This window comes from Osmerus mordax, chromosome 22 (assembly GCF_038355195.1).
Source record: "Osmerus mordax isolate fOsmMor3 chromosome 22, fOsmMor3.pri, whole genome shotgun sequence".
In the NCBI taxonomy this organism is placed as follows: domain Eukaryota; kingdom Metazoa; phylum Chordata; class Actinopteri; order Osmeriformes; family Osmeridae; genus Osmerus; species Osmerus mordax.
The window spans coordinates 12,176,198-12,196,434 of record NC_090071.1 but is presented as its reverse complement, the minus strand read 5'-3'; the positions used below and the strand labels follow the sequence as shown (position 1 = coordinate 12,196,434).

Genomic DNA, 20,237 nt, shown 5'->3' with positions numbered 1-20,237 from the left:
CGGAGAGGGCGTTCCACGTCGGAGAGTGCGTTCCCTGTATCCGTGAAAAATCGGCCTTTAGGACTTAGAGATGGTAATGCAGCCTGTATTTTTGTGGTTGTCATACAGGCTTAATACTGAGCAGGGTAGTATGGATGATGGTGAGTTTTACATGTATGTGCTGTTGTATTAAGGAAGCAGAGGGAGGTCAGAATGACAATCAGCAGGCAGGAGGACAGTGAGAAGGCAGGAGGCTGAAGGCAGGACCTAGTAGCAAAGAGGTGAGTTAGAAAGGAGACTGCACTTAAAGATTTATACCAACATAGCAGATATTTAGGCAAATAGTACTTACAGAAACTGATGGAATGCACAACAATCATACCCTACCGTTCTCAACTAATATGCCAAGTCTTAGCATATTAGTCTACTGATAGTAAAGAAAGCATTACACCATGGCTGCCCAACCCTATTCCTGGAGATCTACTCTCCTGTAGGTTCTCTCCAACTGTAATTTAGCACACCTGATTCTAATAATTCTAGAAAAGCTAAATCAGGTTAGTCACAAATGGGGTTGAAAGAAAACCCACAGGACCGTAGATCTCCAAGAACAGGGTTGGGCAGCCCTGCATTACACCATCATGGTTGACTCTTCGTCATGTGTGTCTTGACAACATAAGAATATCTTTCTTAAGGCCAAAGGAGCTGGAGGTCATCCACCACAAAATTATCCACCATCACTTGATTTACCTGAGAAGACAGGACAACAAACCCCTGATTGCTGGACAAGAGAGCAGTGGCATGGCTGGGAGGACAGAAACCCTTGGCTGTACATAAAGGATGGTAAATTGGGATGCATTTCATGCAGAGATGCAAAGACTTTGTTACTGTCTGACAAACAACCTGGAATGCACTTTTCTGATAAATGGATCAATGGAGTAGTGAGCAGTAGTTGTAAAAAGACATTGACAAAAAAACTCTGAGGGCTGCTGAAATAGCCAGCCAGAAACAGAAGGAAACCCTGCACAAAACATTTATGGAAATCAATGCAAGTTTAATCCTGGAAACAGCGACCTCATTCCGAACTGCATATGCAATTGCAAAAGAAAGATTGGCATTTAAAAAGATGACTCCCCTGATGAAGCTGCAAGAACTGAATGGAACTGTAGTGGGAAATGTGCACCGCTCAGACCACTCTTGTGCTGAAATTGTGAACCACATAGCAAATAAAATGAAGAAAAAAGTGGTGTCAAATATAAAATAAAAGAACTCGTGCATTAGCTTAACAATTGATGAGAGCACAGTGTTTGGTCTAGCATACATGATCATATTCATCAGATGCGATGTAATTGGAGATGGTGATATCGATAAAATTTTTCTAGATCTGGTTGAAATAAATGATTGCACTAATGCCAATTCCATTTATAATGCGTTGAGAATAAGTTTGGTGGAAGCTGGCTTTAGTGATGAGTGTTTGCACAGAAATCTAATTAGCATTGCAACTGATGGAGCTTCAGTTTTGACAGGCTACAAAAATGGAGTCATAGCTAAACTAAAACATGACTTTCCCAACGTTAAATCCATTCACTGCTTAGCTCACCGATTGGAGTTAGCCAGTGTTTCCCCTACCATTATATTAGGGGGGCGCTCCGCCCTGCAACGGCACCCCCGCCCCTGGAAGGTCAAGTTAATTCTTTTTTTAAACTTTTTTAAAAAGAATATAGCACTAGATCACAAAATATGTAAGTCATTTAAGGTGACCTTTCCTATAAAACAGGTCTATAGCTTGCTCTTTTATTAAACAAACAAAATGGCCTTATGTTATTTACACAACGGCAAGTAATTTCTGTCTCATGGTCGTGCCCGCCGCCGCCCTCCCCCCCTCCCAAAGCTGTAAACCTAGGGGAAACACTGAGTTAGCTGTACATGACTCATTAAAATCTGTGGCTGCAATCATTTTGAAATGTTCATCTCAAAGCCATCACAACTTGTTTCATCAGTCCCACAAAACTGCACGGTTGCTAAAAGAAGCAGCAAATGAGCTAAACATACAAATTCTGAAGATTGGACAGGTATTCACCATAAGATAGGTTGCCAGTAGTTTTAACACAGTGAGAGCAGTGTGGAAGAGTTTCCCTGCTCTGGCAAATCATTTCAAAACGGAATGTGAGGACAAATCTCATTCTGACAGTGTGAGGAAGAAGTACACTGGGCTGTTGAAGTACCTCACCAATGCAAGTTTTCTGTGTGATTTGGCCTGCATGAAAGATGTTTTAAGGGAGCTACATGGTGAAAATGAGGTGCACAAGATGGACAAACTCCTTGGTGAACCAACCAGAGAAGCAATTGAGGACTTCAGAAGGTTTAAACTAGAATGGACACAGGAGGGAGAGACTCTGAAGAGACTTCTGATTGCCAGTAAAACCTACTTTACTACCTCTGCCGAATGTGAGAGGGGATTTTCGGCATTTAATGACACAGACAGAAAATCCCGCAACAGGCTCCACGCAAAGAGTCTGTCCAATCTTCTTTTTGTGGACATCAATGGACCACCTTTGGAGATCTTTGACCCTACTCCATTTGTGATGTCCTGGGTGAAAGCTGGCCATTGTCTTTCAACGTCGTGGGTGACAGGGAGGAAATCCCAGGAGAGTCAACCTAAACCTCTGTGGTAAATTCTTTAAGGTAAGACTGATTTGACATTCGCTTAGCTACTACTTATAGGCATAGACCACCAAAAAATCATCCTGATTTACCAGTTGTTTTCTTACCTTGAAAATAGTCTAAGTAAGGAAACAGCTGACACATTTAGATTATTGGGTGGTCTATTCCTTTAATGTTAGTCAGGCACATACCTAGATGCTCTCTGGTAGTTACACATCTGCCTACTTCTTTGGCATGTTGATAGTGTCTGTCAGTGTAGTGTTACCACAATGTTGCCGGGAGCAACTGTTAATGCTGACACACCGTTGTCTATGACTGACTGTGTCTGCAACTTGTTTGTGCACATTTATTGCGGAACATGACTTGTCATTCACAATTTCTTAGCCACTGGTCACCCTGTGTAGAAAACTAGCAGAAGACAAAAAAAAAAGTTCCGGCTCAGGATTCTTTTTCACTTTAACCCCTGATGATGACTTTAGCCTCACTACCAAGTCCAAGGCAGGTTGGAAAATACAGAAAGCCATAGAGCTCTCCAAACCTGAGACCAAAGTCCCAATGGTGGTGCCCCACAACGTGGCAGGGGTCACCAGGCTGGTCCAACTGGCCAGCCAGCAGATGTGGTTGAGCTGCCAGCTGGGCAGGGGCCCACGTGTCCTCATTGATGCCTTGAAGCCAGATATCCCACTGGGCATCTATTCTCAGGGAGATGATCTGGACACCAGAAGTAGGCGGAGCTACCGGATGGTAAGTGATCCCTGACAAACACCCAAGGACAATACAGTGTCAAACAGGGATTGTTTCATTGAAATATAGTATACTAAGACATTATAATGTACTACATAGGTATCTCATATTTAAGAAGTGGGTTTCATTATATTGTAGGTAAGTATTAAACCTTTGTCCTTTCTGTTGATTTGTCAAGGCTGTGTCTGACCTTACCTGGGAGATCCTGAAGGATATCTACCCACAGGGAGAGAAGCCCTTGAGGCCATGGGCAGGGCTGGACTGGCCATCTGGCATACCGGCCGACGCACTTTTGGGCCGAATCGCCGATATAATTAATGTTTTTTTTGTTTTTTTGGTCGGGCTGGCCCATAGAGAACTGACAGGGGCCCTTTGTTTTTGGTCAGGCCGGCCCATAGAGAACTGACAGCGGCCCATTGGTTAATGTCCTTAATTGGCACTCGCCTGACCCAATCAAATCCAAGAAGACACGAGCTGTTGGCTAATGCCTAACATGGTTTAGCATTGTTAAAGTTTAGCATCGATAAGAATGGAGAAACGAAAGCACAAGGGAGGCGCAGAAAAGCTAAGAGAGAAAAAGCTAAGAAATCTACAGGCAGATGCCGCAAAATGTACAAACATTTCGAGCATGTTCGGGGGGGCTTCAACATCATCATCTGTAGTAGAGGAAGGAGGAGAGGTGTCTGGCTCAGAGAGGAAGAAAGATATTGAAAGGGTCAGGGAAGAAGCCGAGGAGGAGAGTGACCATGACAGGGCCATGGGAGCGAGTGAGGAAAAGATGGAAGAAGAAAGAGTAGTTAACGACGTGGTAAGGAGTAGGCAAATTAACAGGGACTCAAAGGAAGGGAGGGAGGCTGTGTGTGTGTGTTAATGTGCGCCTTACGTCGTAACTGCAAAAATCCAATAACATGAATGAAGTACTGAAGGGGAAGATTATGGGCATATACCACGCTCACACAACAGAATTGTTATAGGCTAGTAGTTATATAAGAAATAAAATTAATTATCTATCTAGCTAAATTGGAGGACACAGTATTACTAGGTTACCCTATTTTAACCACTGCGGCCACCAAGCATAGGTAAAATGGTATCAAAAGGTATCTGTATGGTATTGAATATAAGAAGTTATTAATATACCATGAAAAAACTCCATGAAGTAAACAACTGTTTGCTTATTACTATTATGGTTGTGTTTTAATTGTAAATTGTAGGTATATATCTTCCAAGTAATTGGTTGTGGTATTTCCTAGCCAATCACCCCTTTCTCTCTCTGTCTGTCTAGGTCTAGGTCATGCCAGGTTGTTGAGGTAGAGGTCGAGGAGACAGCCAGGGAAGAACAGGCTATAGACTACTTTGTTCGTCCTGATCCTGCTATCCTGCAAACATTTTTAAAATACCATCCCAAACAAGACACAAATAACCCTGTTGTCAAGAAGGCCTTCATTAATAGAGAAGGCAAACCACGGAAGTGGCTGACGTACTGTAGTGAGCGTCATTCTTTATTTTGCTTTTTGTGCCTGGCTTTTAGCAAGATAACCGACCCCAACATTTTTCTGACTGGAATGTCAGACTGGAGGCATGTGCACCAAAGAATTGAAGAGCTCGAGCAAAGCGTGACTCATAGAAATTGTGCCGAAGCATTTCTTATAAACTGCTCTATTGCTGATATAAACAACCTGCTTGGGGGCAAATATCTGTCAGTGCACCGCGACCAGGTGAGGAAGAGACGCCAGGTTTTGGAACGGGTAGTTGAGGTTGTCAAAGTTTTAGGCAAGAGAGGCCTGAGTTACAGACACGTGGACAATGAGGCCGCATACAACCTCGATATTGATAGTATAGACCATGGCAATTTTTTGGAGCTAATAATATTACTTGGAAAGTACGATGTGTGCTTGAAAGAACACCTCAATAATGTTATTTCAAAAAGCAAAGAAATGCATGAGTCAGGGTCAAGAGGCAGAGGTTCATTTGTGACATTACTGTCCAAAACAACCTTCAACTCTTGTCATTGATGCAATCCGGACCTTAATTCAAGAAAACATCTCCACCGAGATCCAGAAAGCAGGAATGTTTTCCGTTCAGCTGGACACAACTCAGGACGTAGCAGGGCAAGATCAATGTTCAGTGATTTTAAGATATGTCACTGATGTGGTCCATGAGAGGCTTGTCGCAGTGGCCCGGTGCAGTGCATCCACTGGACAGTCCTTTGTGAAGTTGCTTACAGAGGTCCTTGAGCATTTGAAATTGGACATAAGCCTGTGCATAGGAAATTCCACAGATGGGACTTCAAACATGCAGGGACAGTAGAGGCTTCTCTGCGTTGCTCACATTACAGTTCCCCAACCATGTGCATGTGTGGTGCTATGCGCATGTCCTCAACCTCATTTTAGCTGAGACCACTCAGATAGTGATTGAGAATGGGTCACTGGTTGATCTCCTCAATGATACCGCAGTATTCATCGGGGAGTCATATCAAAGAGTGAGCCTGTGGGAGAGGGAGAGTCATGACAAGAGGCACAGGCACCTGGCCCAAAAATGCCAGGGCCGATTTTTTGGCCAGTCCAGCCCTGGCCATGGGAGAAGCCTGTACCCAGGCAGCATCTGTACAAGTGCAACATCAGCAACTTCAACTGATTGAAGTTTATTTTATTCTATGGGACTGCCAATGTGCCCTTTTCTCTGTTTCTAGACATTTATATTGCATTTTGTGAAGTCTTTCTGTCTATCTCTCTCATGAAGGATTTAATAACCGACGAGGTTTTGAAAACAACAAAGTTGATCTAACCCAAAAATTTGGGATGACCTTCAGTGCTTGCCTCAAGAGGAAAAAGCACGCTAGATTCGTCAAAATTCTGGTAAGACTTGAACTAAGGTTCCTCTCGTACCCTATCAGCACACTACAACTCTTTCTCTCTCTTTATACGTACATATATAACTTGACGAAATCTATACCACTTTTTCAGTTGGAAGAGATGCCTATGGATCAACAGCAAATGCAGAATTGGCATGAAGATGAATACAACTGAAAATGAAACTTTTTCACATTCAATAACAAATAAAAGAAAATCCGTCTTTCCCGCCAGATTAGTTTCAATAGTGATATTAGGATGAACACTTGGGATTAAAGCACCTGATAAATGAATACATTAAATCAGAAAGTAGGTACTACACATTCATTTTGGTTCAACTTTCAATTGTTGTCATTTTGATCAGGAGTATCTGGACTTTGACCCAAGTCATGGAGCTGTGTACTTTGTCAACCTCTGCATTGCAAAGTGACAATTTTATGAATTTCAACATAGATGGGTTTAAATATATGGATACATGATAACATTTCCAACAATAGTAAAAGGGCTCTTGTCAGACCTGTAAATAAATAATTGATACACACCCCGTCATCTTCTTGGACAATATACAGTATACTGTCTGTTTATTGATGTTACTTTGCCTCTTTGCAGTGGCGGTTCTACATTGAATTACACCCAGGGCGAGACGCCCTTCACGCCTTATGGTAAGACCGATTATGTTCTATACAGCTAAAACAGCCTGGGGTCAAATTGACACCAAACATAATAGGAGGGTTACATAAACATGCCCTTACACGCTAAATGTCTGTTATTACATGCTATATTAATATAACTTTTAGCTAGGAACACTTTTAGTTAAACTATACTTTGTCACGAAATATAGTTGTAGCAAATGTTCGTCTTTCAAATTTGAAAATTGCGTTGGCTAATTACATGGCCTAACCTAAATAATGAAAATAAATAATAACTGAACTTGTTACAGTTTGGTTGCAAGGCACACTATTATGGTGAAATGTTATCACGTGTTTGTTGAGTTAAAACCGAAATATTGTTGTTGCATAGCAAGCATCATAGCAAAAAGGCTAACAAACGTAAGAGTTACCCTATACCCACCAATCAACATTAGCCCTTCATTCATGACATGGATACCGTAATAATCATACAGAGACATATTTGCATACCTTTATCTTCTTTTCGTTTCTCCTCTTCTTCTTTTCTTTTTTTTCGAAATTGGGCACCTGATGGCTTACTTGACCTTTTCCTGTCCATCTTCTTTGGCACTCAACAGTCAACAGATCCCATCCCCCCCAACACTGTCACTCACGACCAGAAGTCAAGACTAAACCAATTCACCTTGGTGACCACAATCGTTTTGTGTTACATATTTGTATTAGCCATTTCACACAATTAAAAAAAACTAAAATGTGCAGGAACTTTAGGCCTATATTTATAATATTATGAATGATATGTGCGTTATTTGGAAGAAAGTCGAGGTGCAACTGACTTTAGCCCACTAATTTAGAGTATTGCACTATACAGTGGACCCCCCCCCCCCCCCCCCCCCCTTGTCCGTTCCATTTGGGAGACCCAGTCAGGTGAGCTGTCTGTCCCCCTCCCCTTTTTTCACACAGCTTCTGTGCACGGCACCTTCTCAGCAAGAAGGGGTGCCTGCAGCTGCCTAAAGGGGGCGCCAATTTGCCAATTCCCCACACAGTGAGATGATAGAAAAGAGAAAACCGCTTCGCAGCGCAGAGATTTGTATTTATTTATTTTATGCTTGTGCGCCCCCTACGTTACATAAAAAAAATGCCGCCCCGGGCAGCTGCCCGGTACGCCCGTGTCTAAAGCCGCCCCTGCCTCTTTGCACCTCCCCTCTCTCTCCCACTCTGGCTCTGCCATGTGGGCTGCTACTATTATATCCGACAGTCTTCTGTACTGGAAGAGAACCTCTCTGTATCAGACAATATTCCATATCGTTCTACAACTACTGTATCAGACAGTATTCTGTACTGTTATTAAATCACTATCAGACAACATTCTGTACTGTAAGAAAATGACTGTATCAGACAGCAACAGTAACTGTGTGAGCGTTTGTGTGTGCGTGTTGTGAGAGAGTGGCCCCCCTGGACCTGTAGGACCACCTGTAAGTACTGAGGGGTTATCTTCACGTTGTGTTTGTGTGTGCGTGTCTCTGTGCGCATGTGTGTGTTCGTAGCTTTCTGATCCCATGGAACCTCAGACAGTGATATGCTTCATTGTAACACCACCAGACAGGTCAAGGTCACCTCCCATCTCTACTGGGCGATGTAACAATAACATAGCTCTCGCTGTCTTACTCCCCTGCCCTCAGGGAGGAGATAGTCCAGAATTCATCCAAACACCAAGTCAAAACATGGGGGAGTAAGAAAGGATTTTGTGTGTATGTGTGTGTGTGTGTGGGGGGGGCAGGATAACAAAGAGACAGAGATACAATAGAGGAGATACACACAAGTCCTTACAGAGCACAGTCTCAGTTCAGACTTTATTTGAGGCGTATGAAAGTTTTGAGGATTATTTGTCACTGTATTTAGTTCCTCACTTATTCTTTTCATTGTAAAGCAACAAACCAGATCCTATGCTCAGCGGATCTGCCTCCGTCATTGGCAAAGACTTGCGATTTTACAACATAAGGAGATATTACCGTATAGTGATTGACCACAACTTTGCCCATCTGGACCAAATATCTACCTAGCTGGAGGTCATTTTGTACCTGACAATGTGGATTACACGGCTCTCCTTTCCCTCCTCCTCCTCCACCCTGCTCCTGCAGCTCCTGGTGCTCCTCTGGACCCAGACCCCAGTGCCCCCGGCCAGGGCCTGCCAGGAGGAGGATATGCCCAACCAGGTGATTCTGGACTGGTTCCGCCAGCGTATCTTGGATGGTCTGGGTCTGGATAAGGCGCCCCGGCTCGTCCCCAGAGACCCTGAGGTGGGCAGGCAGCGTCCGGAGGCTGGGCATAGCCTGCGGAGGTCCTTCAGAGTGGGCAGGGCAGCCTGGGCGCACCAACGGCAGCACCAGGAGAACACCCAGGTCATACTCTTCCCCAGCACAGGTGAGGAGCTTATTGTTCCTAATGTTGGTTTTTATGTTTCATCTCTTTTCCCTCGGTTCCAGGGCTGCCTAACCCCTAACGCTGACCCTGGAGAGATCAGGCTTTCACTTTAAGTTGTAACCAACCCGATTAAGTTCGTCAACCAGTTCATAATTAAAACAATGTGTGTTAGTTAAAGGTTGGAACCATAAGACTATAACCTACAGGATGATACTGTAGTTCTGGAAAAGGTCTGGGCAGCCTTGCCATACTAACTTGCTTACTGAAACTAATCAGAACCATCTACTTCTTTCTCCGAACCTCAATCCCACCATCTGTTCTTTGTGACCATCCACTTTTTCTCTTTTTCTCCTTGTCTCTCAGTTTTTCTTTCTGTCAGTCTGTCGGAACGTCTCTCTTTCTCTCCCTCCCAATTCCCACTTTGCTTCAGAACACAACATATTTTAACCGCTGAGTGAACAACTATCAAATATCAATGACGTATGACGAACGCTTGATTAAAACGAGATGTGAAGCCATAAGGGGTGAGGACAAGATGCAGGTAAAAAGTATTACGAGAGAGAGCCGGTGCTTAGTTCCAGACAGTCAAAGTCAGAGACAGAAGCGATTGGGCCACTGGCAGACTTTTAAGAAAAGGGAAGAGGCACACGCAACACAACAGCGCCATCTCTCTCGTTCTCTACTCTTCCCTCCTTTTTTCTCCCGTCTCTCATCTCTCCCCCTTCCCTCCCTCCCTCCTGTCTTCTCAGACTCGACCTGCAACCTTGCAGACCCTCCATCTGAGGACCCCTCGTCCAGACACTTCACTTATTACTTCCAGCCCTCCATCAACAACCAGGAGACCATGGTTACCTCAGCCCTGTTCTGGTTCTACGCTGGGGAGGCAGCAGCATCCACCTACAACTCCTCCTCCTCCTCCGCCCCTCTCTTCATTCTCACCTCGGACCAGAAGCTCCTTCAAGCGGCTGAGGGTCCATTCAAGGCCGCAGCAGACGGCTGGGTCACTTACCGCTTCGACCTCCACCTCCACGGCGCCTTGGCCGAGGGCTCCTTTGTCCTGCAGGTGCGCTGCCTGGCTTGCGACTGTCGCGAGGCCGGGGAAGCCGACAAAACGCCGTTCATCCACCTCCACACCGAGCCCCGCGGGCCGGACCGCTCCCCTCGCCGCGCCCGGGTCACCATCCCCTGGTCCCCGTCCACCCTGGACCACCTGCAGCGCCCCTCACAGGGGGATCAGGAGTACAGCGACTGCCGCCGTATGGAGATCAACATCACCTTCGAGGAGCTGGGCTGGGACAACTGGATCGTCTACCCCAAGGTTCTGAACTTCTTCTACTGTAAGGGGAACTGCACGGCCTTGGAGCGGACCACCACCAGGCTGGGTATTAAGCAGTGCTGCGCCCCCGTCCCAGGAACCATGAAGTCCCTGAGATTCACCACCACTTCAGACGGAGGCCTGTCCTTCAAGTACGAGACCCTCACCAACATCATACCTGAGGAGTGTAGCTGTATCTAGATGGGGGGGGATTAGGGGGTTATATGCGAGAGCTGTAAACCTAATCTGAAGTGATCTCCCCTACACCCACTCACCTCAGCTTTCAAAAACATCAAGCTGATGTCAATTTATGGATTACAGTATGTTTGGGTAATTCCCTTCATAAAATACGATGTTTATACAGTACCAGTCAAAGGTTTGGACACTTTTGACTGGTACTGTATATGTTTTGGATCTGTATCCAAAAGGGTGATGAGTTCTATATAGAGTTCAGACTTTATGACTATGCATTAAAAGAGACTGTGGTTTAGTCTATGAAAACTTTTATATACTTTAGCTTCTGATTTGTAGATTCGATGTGGCCTTTCTATCATTTATTCAGCATGGTGTTTAGACACATTCTCTTTAAATAAATAATAAATGACCCAAAGGAGGGTTTTCTGTACTTTTTCCTTAGACCACAAGAGGGCACTATAGAACACTTCATCATCCAAAATATGTTTTAAAGATGCTGTAAAGCAAATTCCATGATTTGCTTCTCAGTACATTATATATGTGTGAAATGAGTTCCTGAAAGCATGTGCAAAGCTCTAAAACTTTGTCGCACTGAAATGTGGAGTTAGACCGTTGAACAGTTGCTCACCCGTTTTCAGCTCAGGTTTTGTATAGGCGGGGCAAAACTCAACCTATCTACGTCACAGCGACCTATCTACATCAGATCACAGACGGTTGCATTCTGTTACTCAGCTGATACGATGCAAAGACAAAGTACCGGTAATTAACACAAAACACTCAGAGACTGCAGGTAGGTCTGTTCTGATATCTGCAATTGATTTAGCTAGTGTTGCTGTTGTTGCTAAATTCCATAAATTCGAGGGGGCGGAGCTTCATCTCCTTCAGGCAACACGCCCCCCCAGTATTAAGACTGCTGATTTTCTCATGATTTCAAAGCCTAATTTAACATACTTGTCTGTTTTTTTTTCCATTTGGATTGGTAGTTAACACATTCTTCTGTGGTGTGATGAACTTCAACATAATTTTCAGTTCTGCTTTACAGCATCTTTAACGGAAGGTAGAAACGATTTAACACCAGAGAAAACACTGGGTTCTGTTCAAAATATGTATTCATTTATTTGAAACTCTGGACACTAAATAATAATCTACGGTAACAGATTACAAAATTTGCCAAAACATTAACAAAATCCATTGTACCCAAAAATGTGGCTGTATTTAAACGGTAAGAACCCACCCCCCACTAAGGACACAGCGAAAACAGCACAACGTGCGAAAACAACTCTCCATTTTCAAAGCGTGATTCTTTTCGTACCATCAGAGGAGAAGCAACCCAATATAAGAATGTCGAATCAGACGGAATTTGAAGGAAAGCTGAGCCGTTGTTCACCTCCAGTGTTCCATTATGAAGATCGTTATCAGCTACACGGGCAATTCTTTGAATAAAAGAGATCCATGTCACAGTAGAGTCGAGGACATGGGCGTGTCTCAATAGGTGCTCTCTCTTTTTTCTGACTATGCTGTACATACTGATGTGAAGGGGTTATGTTAGTGAAGAGAACATTCTCGGTAGACAAATCCCAAGACCAAACATGGCATGTTTAGACTTGATTGCATATCAGGAAAGGGGCAACGTAGGAGATGCCAGGTAAAACTGAGACACACCTGGTGCTCCACGCTCGCAACCAGGAAGTACAAAAGAGAAAAAAGTCTTAAATATGGATGATACTGAACATGAAATGAATCGTGGTACTTCTTGTCATTGGGGTACACCATTAAAAATATATATTTTTGAAGATCTGAAATCATTTCGAAAACGGTACTCATCGTGAACGAACATGTCCTAGGAAAATCTAAACAGTTTGACAGGCACAAAACCTGCTTCCAGTTGAAACCTCACATACAAATAAACTGATTCATGTAGTAAGTTGCTTTGGTTTTTTGACTAAAATAATGAGAACAAAACAACACCATTTACCCCAGCATGAATTAGTTAACGTCAAAAGTTCAATTGAGAAGTCTTACAATATAAAATCGGTAAACAATTGTAGTCAGTTCGTGATTCAAGCATTTCCCAGGTATTGGTTTGGCCAATATGAAAGAGCGAGTGGTTGTAACATGCTTGGAACATAGATGTCACGTGGAATAGCACATGCTAAAAAAGCTCTGCTCGCACACGTACCTTGCATACACACCAACTTCATCCCTGTGCAAAAGAACTCTCCAGGAAAGGTTGGGATCATTAAAGTCCCTCTGTGGCCACTGAGAACTATGCCAGCCTCTCAATTAGAATAACAAAAATATAGATTTCCTTTAGCAACAAGCGAACAGGCAAGGCCCAGATAACTCCAGGCAACTCCAGACACCAGAATGGACAGAATGTAGAAAAACTGTACAAAAAAGAAAATTAACTAAAGCTTGATTGAACAAACAGGGGTGTAGGGAGGAGAAGGTCTTCTTCTCCGATCCCCGGCAGCTTGTGAGCGTGTGACAAGCAACCACCAGAACCAGAAGACCAAACACCTTGGCAAGCTGTATGGTAGAGCCAGTCCCTGACGCTGCTGATGCCAGACACCCAGGCTTGTGCAGTTTCATCTTCACAGTTTGTACTGGCCCTTAAATAATGCGAGGCACACTCACATGCGCACACACACACGCACACACACACTTCAGTTATCTGACTGCTTTCCCATATGTGCTGGCTGGTCCTAGGAGGGCCAGGGAATGGGGGTAGGGCAGACATTAGACACAGGAAGCTCATTCAGGCATGGACTCCTAGGGGAGGAAAATACATATTAGACAGTGTGTACACACTTACAAAAAAGAAAAAAAGAAAAAGAAGTAGAGGGCTATAAATTGCGAGCATTTTAGTCGTATATGCGCCAGAAATTGTATCTGTGCAACCTCAAAGAATATTTTGGAGCATTTGTGCGAGTACAAATAATCGTTAAGGTGTGACCTGTTTTAATTTCTTTCCAAAACACTCGCTAATTAGCCTAAAGCACAATATGTGCCTGTTGTGACAGGCAGGCACATACTGATAGTGAGGGCTCTACCGTTCCATCCAACGTTACATAACCAGTTAAACGTAATCTTTACGTTCTTCACTTTAATGCAGATTTTAGATGAGTAAAATTAGCGGTCAATCACTCCATGTCACCGCGCTCCGTTGTCACATGAGACAGGGAGCTAATTCAAGCTCAAAATTTGAAGAGCTGAAAAGATCAAATGAAATATTTTGGTGGGTGCTCTAAAATGTTGCTGGTGCTGCTAACTTCTTAAAGTTGGGAGCACCACTGCTACTAAGTAAAAAAGTTCATTTAAAGCCCTGAGGACATACAATGATTCAGAAATTCATTCTATAAGAAGCCCAAAGTCGCCCACCCACCCACACCCCTACTCAGTGTTTACCTTTCTCCCCGGCCTCGGCCTCCTTCTCTTGGGCGAAGTTGAGACGATTCTGCTCAGCGGCAATGGCAGCGTTGTTGGACTCTGGACTGTTGCTCCTCTCGGAGCTGCCCTCCCCCGCCTGGTTCTGGTAGGCCAGGTCCAGATGCTGCTGGGCTATCTTCAGATGCCTCTTCAGGTGCTCCAGGTACCCAGGAGCAGAGGGGTCATCTCCCAGGCTCTCCCTGCCAGAGTCCCCCAGGGGATCAGCCTTCAGCCCCCCGCGAGGCTCCTTCTTCAGGGCCGCGTGGTACCCAGGCGGGGCAGAGGCTGGAATCAGGCCCAGGGGCCTCCCCTGGAGGTGGGATCCACGCGGGCCTGGCGGAGGGGGCTGCCGGATGGCACGGCGCCTGAAGGTGTCCCGGACCCCTCCCACTCCCAGGTGGAGGATCTCCAGGACGGTTATGAGGAGACAGAGGGTGGACACCACGTACATAACCAGCAGGAAGATGGTCTTCTCCGTGGGGCGAGACACAAAGCAGTCGACCGTGTGTGGGCAAGGCGAGCGGGTGCAGATGTACGAGGGCTCCACCTCGAAGCCGTACAGGATGTACTGGCCGAAAAGGAAGGAGACCTCGAAGGCCGTGCGGGAGATGAGCTGGCACACGTACACCTTCATCAGGCCGTCCCGCTGGATACGACGACGACCGTCGTGCTTCTTCACAGAGCCTAAACACACACACACACACACATTAGCATCCAGCGAGATTAACATAGCAGTTCCAGATCCCAATGTCTGCATTCCTGCCCCAAGATCAAAGACACGCTTTTCAAGGCAGTGAGAAGACATGCATGACAGAGCCGGCTAACGTGACTACTGACGCACTACTCGAGCACAGGAATATCTTCGCACTTTGGAAAACCCCCGACAGATCCTCCATCTTTGATCGCTCGTCTCTACCTGCTTCTTTCTTCTTCTTCTCCTCCAGTTCGATCTCCTCCGCAATCATGGGGTCCTCTTCACCGTTGTCCTCCGCCTCCTCGTAGTCCCTGGCCACTGACCGGCTGACCACCAGCATCTTCTTGCCCGGCCGATGAAGAGGCCGGTACTCGGCATCATCCATACGGGCGATTTTGTGCATGGCGAAACCCAGGTACATAATGGTGGGAGTGGTGACCATGATGACCTGGAGGGCAGAGGGTTTGTAAGTAAGAGTGGTATACTCAAATCTATTTCAAAGTCGTAGTAGTAGTAATAAAACGACTTTTATAACAAACAACAGCTTCACAGTTACCCTCCGAGGTTCTTAAAGGTACCTGGAAGATCCAGAAGCGGACATGTGAAAGCGGGGCGAAGGCGTCGTAGCAAACGTTCTCACAACCGGGCTGCTGGGTGTTGCAGACAAACTTGCTCTGCTCGTCGTAGTAGATGGTCTCGCCGCCGACCGCCGTGAGCACAATGCGGAAGATGATGAGCACCGTCAGCCAGATCTTCCCCACAAAGGTGGAGTGGTGGGAGATCTCGTCCAACAGACGCGTCAGGAAACTCCAGCTCATGATGAGGGAGGTACGCACGCAGTCTGGTCAGCTCTGAGGGAGGGGAACGAAGAGAGAGAGAGAGACACAGAGAGAAAAAGAGAAATGGGAAAGGAGGAATTAAAAGATGACAAGAATTGACAAAAGCACAATCCAGTCAGCTAAGCTTTTTTAAATAACTTGTTGAAATACAGTAGTCGGATAAAATGTGACCGTTTAAAAATGCATTTTCACAAGAGCGTGAATGCTATCGCTATAAATCTCCTGACAACCTTCCAGCCATGCCAGCTAGGCAGATGCTCAGAATGCCTACACAGACCTGGCGGTCTCTGGGACTGACTTGATGGGTCACTCTGCCATTAGGCCGACATTCTTCCATCCAGACCCAGCTGTGCTCCAGCACCAAAGCAGCTGCCAGCAAGCCCCAGCATGCTGGGACCACACATTTAAGTCTCCTCTTGTCCAATGGCCTACCTAGGTACAACCTGTATGGTGTTCAGGTACAGATCTATCCATCTATAGCTGGTGGAAGAAGGATTGAGTGCCTACCTCATCATCCTCACTCCACAACCCTCACTGCCTACCCGAGATACAAGAGCCCACGTTTTTACAATAGGCACGGTTGGCATCAACATGGTGAGTTCTGTTAGGATCCATTTTTCAACATGGGCCTGGCAGTGTAGTGATTGTGAGGCCATGGCTGTGATTATTTAACAATACAGGAGCTGAAAAGAATAAGTTAGCAGTATCATGACCTAAAGAAACAGCAACAGATGTGAATCATGCTGAATCCTCTCCTGTTGTTGATATCCTTCTTGGGAATGATTTGTGTCCTGGGATAAGCTGGCAACATCCTCACATATAGCCTTGCCCTACGAATGCTTCAGGAAAGGATCAACTCAACGGTGTGTTTGTTTATGATCACTGGTTGGGTCCATAAGCCCTTGTAGTCACATAAGGTCAAACCCAGACCTCCACTTCAGAAAAACATTTTTAAAAGAAGATGCTTTAACCTGACTAAAATGTATTTCAGTCACAAAAAAAAGAAAAAAAAAAAGAAAACATTGGCTACACTGTGTAGGGATGTCCTTGTGACGAAATTCTTCCCCAGTTCACAGTTTCTCCTTTGTGATCTGATATTCATTCACCCTTTGCTTGGTGCTGGGTTTCCAGTTGGTTACTGCTATGTTGAATGTGATGTGTTCAAGAAACCACACCTTTCAGAAATGAAATGTTTTGTCCAAGAGGGCACATCTTGGCTCAAGTTACTTATGGACACAATTACTGGGATGATATTTAATCCCCATGCTATGCAAACTGTGGTGTTATCAAAACCAATATAGACAACGTCATACAAAGTTAGTCTTAAATCCTGGAACGGTACTCACGTGGCTCCAGTCTCGAAGTTCATCCTGTATATATGTTATGTTTTATAAAATATGTATTGTTTTACAATGCATCATTAATGGTTTCTAAACTGCTTAGCAAGTTGTGTCCTACAGCTGCCACAGAGCACTGCCAACACAAAGGCTTCCTGCTCCATATACTTGCAAGAACTTCTCAAACTTAAGTGCTTCTGTAAACCTTGCGTTGAAGTATAAACAGGGTTAATCATTAAAGGAGCGTGTGACCACTCATATCACAACCACCTTCACTACACTTAAAACACTATCAAGCGAAAATATGTTAACCGACAGTGAGGCATGGTCAACAAACCACCACCAGCACACTCGGAGGGTCACTGAGCAAGTTGAGACAGGGAAAACAAACGGCAACCCAAGTCCTCTGAGTAGCCAACTGTGCCGACCAAACAGAACCCCCCCAGAAAAAACACAAAACGAAGTAGGGGGGAGGGGAGGTGAAGGATCCTGAAGGTAGCCTACTAGGCTGCACGGGTCAGCGCCCACACCGCGTTAACATTCCAGACTAACTCAGAACAGAGAGCGGCGGTTTAGGGTCCAGGGGGCAAGGTGAGGGCACCGCCATCCTCCTGGCAGTGTGCCTCTTGTAAAGCCCTATTGCCAGACATACTATCCCACAAACGTCAGTCACTTTTCTGGACTTCTGTGGGGTCTGTCCTGAAAACGTGGTTTATGACATAGTGAACGTAGTTTAGAAGATGTGAGGTTAGCCTTTCTGATGCTGTGTTGGATCAGGCACGAAAGTGACTAAAAAGTCAAATTAGACGCATGTCTGCAGTCATTTTATTTTCGTACAATGTTGAGTTCGCACGTGAGGCAAGCTTGAAAGCAAAATAAATAAATACGTTGAATGCAACCTTTTTCAAACACTTTTTTAAACATTATAAAAATAACAAATAGTAAATAAATTCGACTGGCATACCTTTAAAGAAAGGCCCCCGAGTAAATATTCGCAAAAAGCAAATTCTACTAGCAACGAGTAGACTACATAAAAAAGGTTAACTGGACTAAAATGTACATATGTTTAGCCTCTCACCGCACGATGTCAAGAAAAATCGCAGAATGTGTTCGCAAGAGTAAAAGGACACTGAAGAAAAACCGAGGATGGTCATCTATTAAAAAAGGAAAACGCCAACCTGTTGGAACGCCAACATCATCCCTGCACCAAACTTTGTAGCGGATAAAAATCCACCACCCAAACGCTCACCTTCTCAGTGCTGCAAGCAGTCGGTCTTCTTTCCAACTGGTTTTCTAAAACTGTTCCTCTTGCCTTGACAAAATAATCTACGGTAGATCTTTCTCGTTTGAGTCCCTCAGTAAATGAACCCGATAGCCTTCTTAACCCATTCGGTTCTTTACGGGACCATGTGACCCCGTTTATGTCGGGGTCCCAAGCGCAGAAGGACAAAAGCCAAATCCTTCCTGCCTCCTCCCATACCTCCACGTAATCCAGCCCTGCAGAGGAGGCCCCGTCTCTGAAACCAGAGATGGCTGTGCTGACTACTGTTTGCCGTCTACTTTCTTTTAAATCAGTTGTGGCCTGGCTAGGCTCAACCATGCTGGTTGGTGCTATCATGTCTCCATCAAAAACATTACGCCATTTATTCAATAGGCTGTTGTAACCTGCAAAGCAATATAAAACCTTTTGGTCTTCATGGTTTCCTCACACATCACATTCACACCAGCCACAGTCAAAAGAGTCCATCTCAACCAGTCTAGAAACAACAAAATATAAAACGTCCTTAGAACTTGATACAGCTTATTTGAGATTGCTGTGAAAGAGCAAGGATATATGGTACAACGAGGGTTTAGTTGCTAGTTCTGGAGGTCCACACAGCTGTGGAACTTTGGCATCAGGCCATGTGACCAGAGTTGTGGGAACATGGAGAGGGCTGCACATTAACACAGATGTGTGAACATGGCGACATGTATAGAAGGCTATACAGTAAACTAGAAAGTGTTGATCTGGTCTGTGTGCCTTACCATATTATGGGAAGTAGGTTAAATGAAAACTTTCATTGTAAAAGAATGTGATTTCAATTACGGGCTCTCAACTTTAATCAAAAGTTTGGCGTGAGATTACCATACCTGTCAACGTTAGGGTGCAGGCGGGGGTGCTGCTGTTGTTTCTGATTGGCTGGTAGGTGGCATTTAACTCGAGACAGCTATAAACTCGGCAGAAAACTTGCCTGCGCCTCGTCCGTTAACTGTATATAGCGGGAAAAATTATCCCTTACTTCTCAGCATGAGAAAATAAGGTGTTGCCCCGAATTATCTACGGCTAAACATAAAGCTGTAGCTTGTAAACTATGGTTCATAATATGAATATATTAATAACATTAAGAGGTCAGTGCAAGCATGATGAGGAATTAGCTGGAATACAGGCAAAATCCCAGCAACAGTGACATGCACCTGTTGATTTGGCAGCCTTAACACTGCAGATGTGAAAACCAGTCTGAAAGCTTCCAGAAAGCATAGGCCTGTGCCAATACACAGTATGTTCACCATATGCCATCTCACACAGTGGTCTTTTTCCTCCCGGAAGAAATTTTCATATTAACTACGAAACTGCTGTCTGACTTTTTAGCTGTTTGCCAGTGCACCACCCTGGTATGGATGAAAGACTGTTAACAGACTGACTCACAGGGGTGTGATACAAGATGAAACAGGTCGAAAGATGTGTCTCAAGGTTTCACAGAAAAGTTGACTCAACTCATGTGTTGAGTCAAGAAACAACAATAATGTGTATATTAATTAATACTGCCTATTCTTGGTTTTGCAACAGGGTGTTGGGTTCTCATAGGGTATGTGGTTTGAAAACCATCAGTCATACCTTGAAAGTTGGCGCAAACAGATCTATTTTACTTAGAGTTTAGTTTATTTATCTAATCCTGCAATGAAGAGACAATTCTAAGAAAACTCTAAGAAAAGCAATTTCAACATACATTGTGTTGGTGCCAATCTTTTTGGAGAGCATATGACATGTTTCATTTATTCTATCCACACCTGGATGAACATTGGAGGAGACACACATGCATTTCAAAGACCCTCACTGGGCCCTAGACAATATAGATGAGACACTGGTTTATTCTGTTGACAGAAA

General features: G+C 44.6%; 2 protein-coding genes across 2 annotated transcripts; one reads left to right on the top strand and one right to left on the bottom strand.

The window, feature by feature from the left end:
• Positions 1–8,946: 8,946 nt before the first annotated feature.
• Positions 8,947–10,799, top strand: inha (inhibin subunit alpha). Its single transcript, XM_067261029.1, has 2 exons — positions 8,947–9,283; positions 10,033–10,799. The coding sequence occupies exons 1-2, from the start codon at positions 8,947–8,949 to the stop codon at positions 10,797–10,799; spliced, it is 1,104 nt and encodes a 367-aa protein (XP_067117130.1).
• Positions 10,800–11,895: 1,096 nt separating this feature from the next.
• On the bottom strand, positions 11,896–18,434 carry LOC136966033 (gap junction gamma-1 protein-like). Its single transcript, XM_067260384.1, has 5 exons — positions 18,342–18,434; positions 15,495–15,767; positions 15,139–15,364; positions 14,202–14,906; positions 11,896–13,565 (listed from the first exon to the last, which is right to left on the bottom strand). Exons 2-5 carry the CDS (start codon positions 15,732–15,734, stop codon positions 13,552–13,554), a joined length of 1,185 nt encoding a protein of 394 aa, XP_067116485.1. The 5' UTR covers positions 15,735–15,767; positions 18,342–18,434; the 3' UTR covers positions 11,896–13,551.
• Between the last annotated feature and the right edge of the window lie 1,803 nt (positions 18,435–20,237).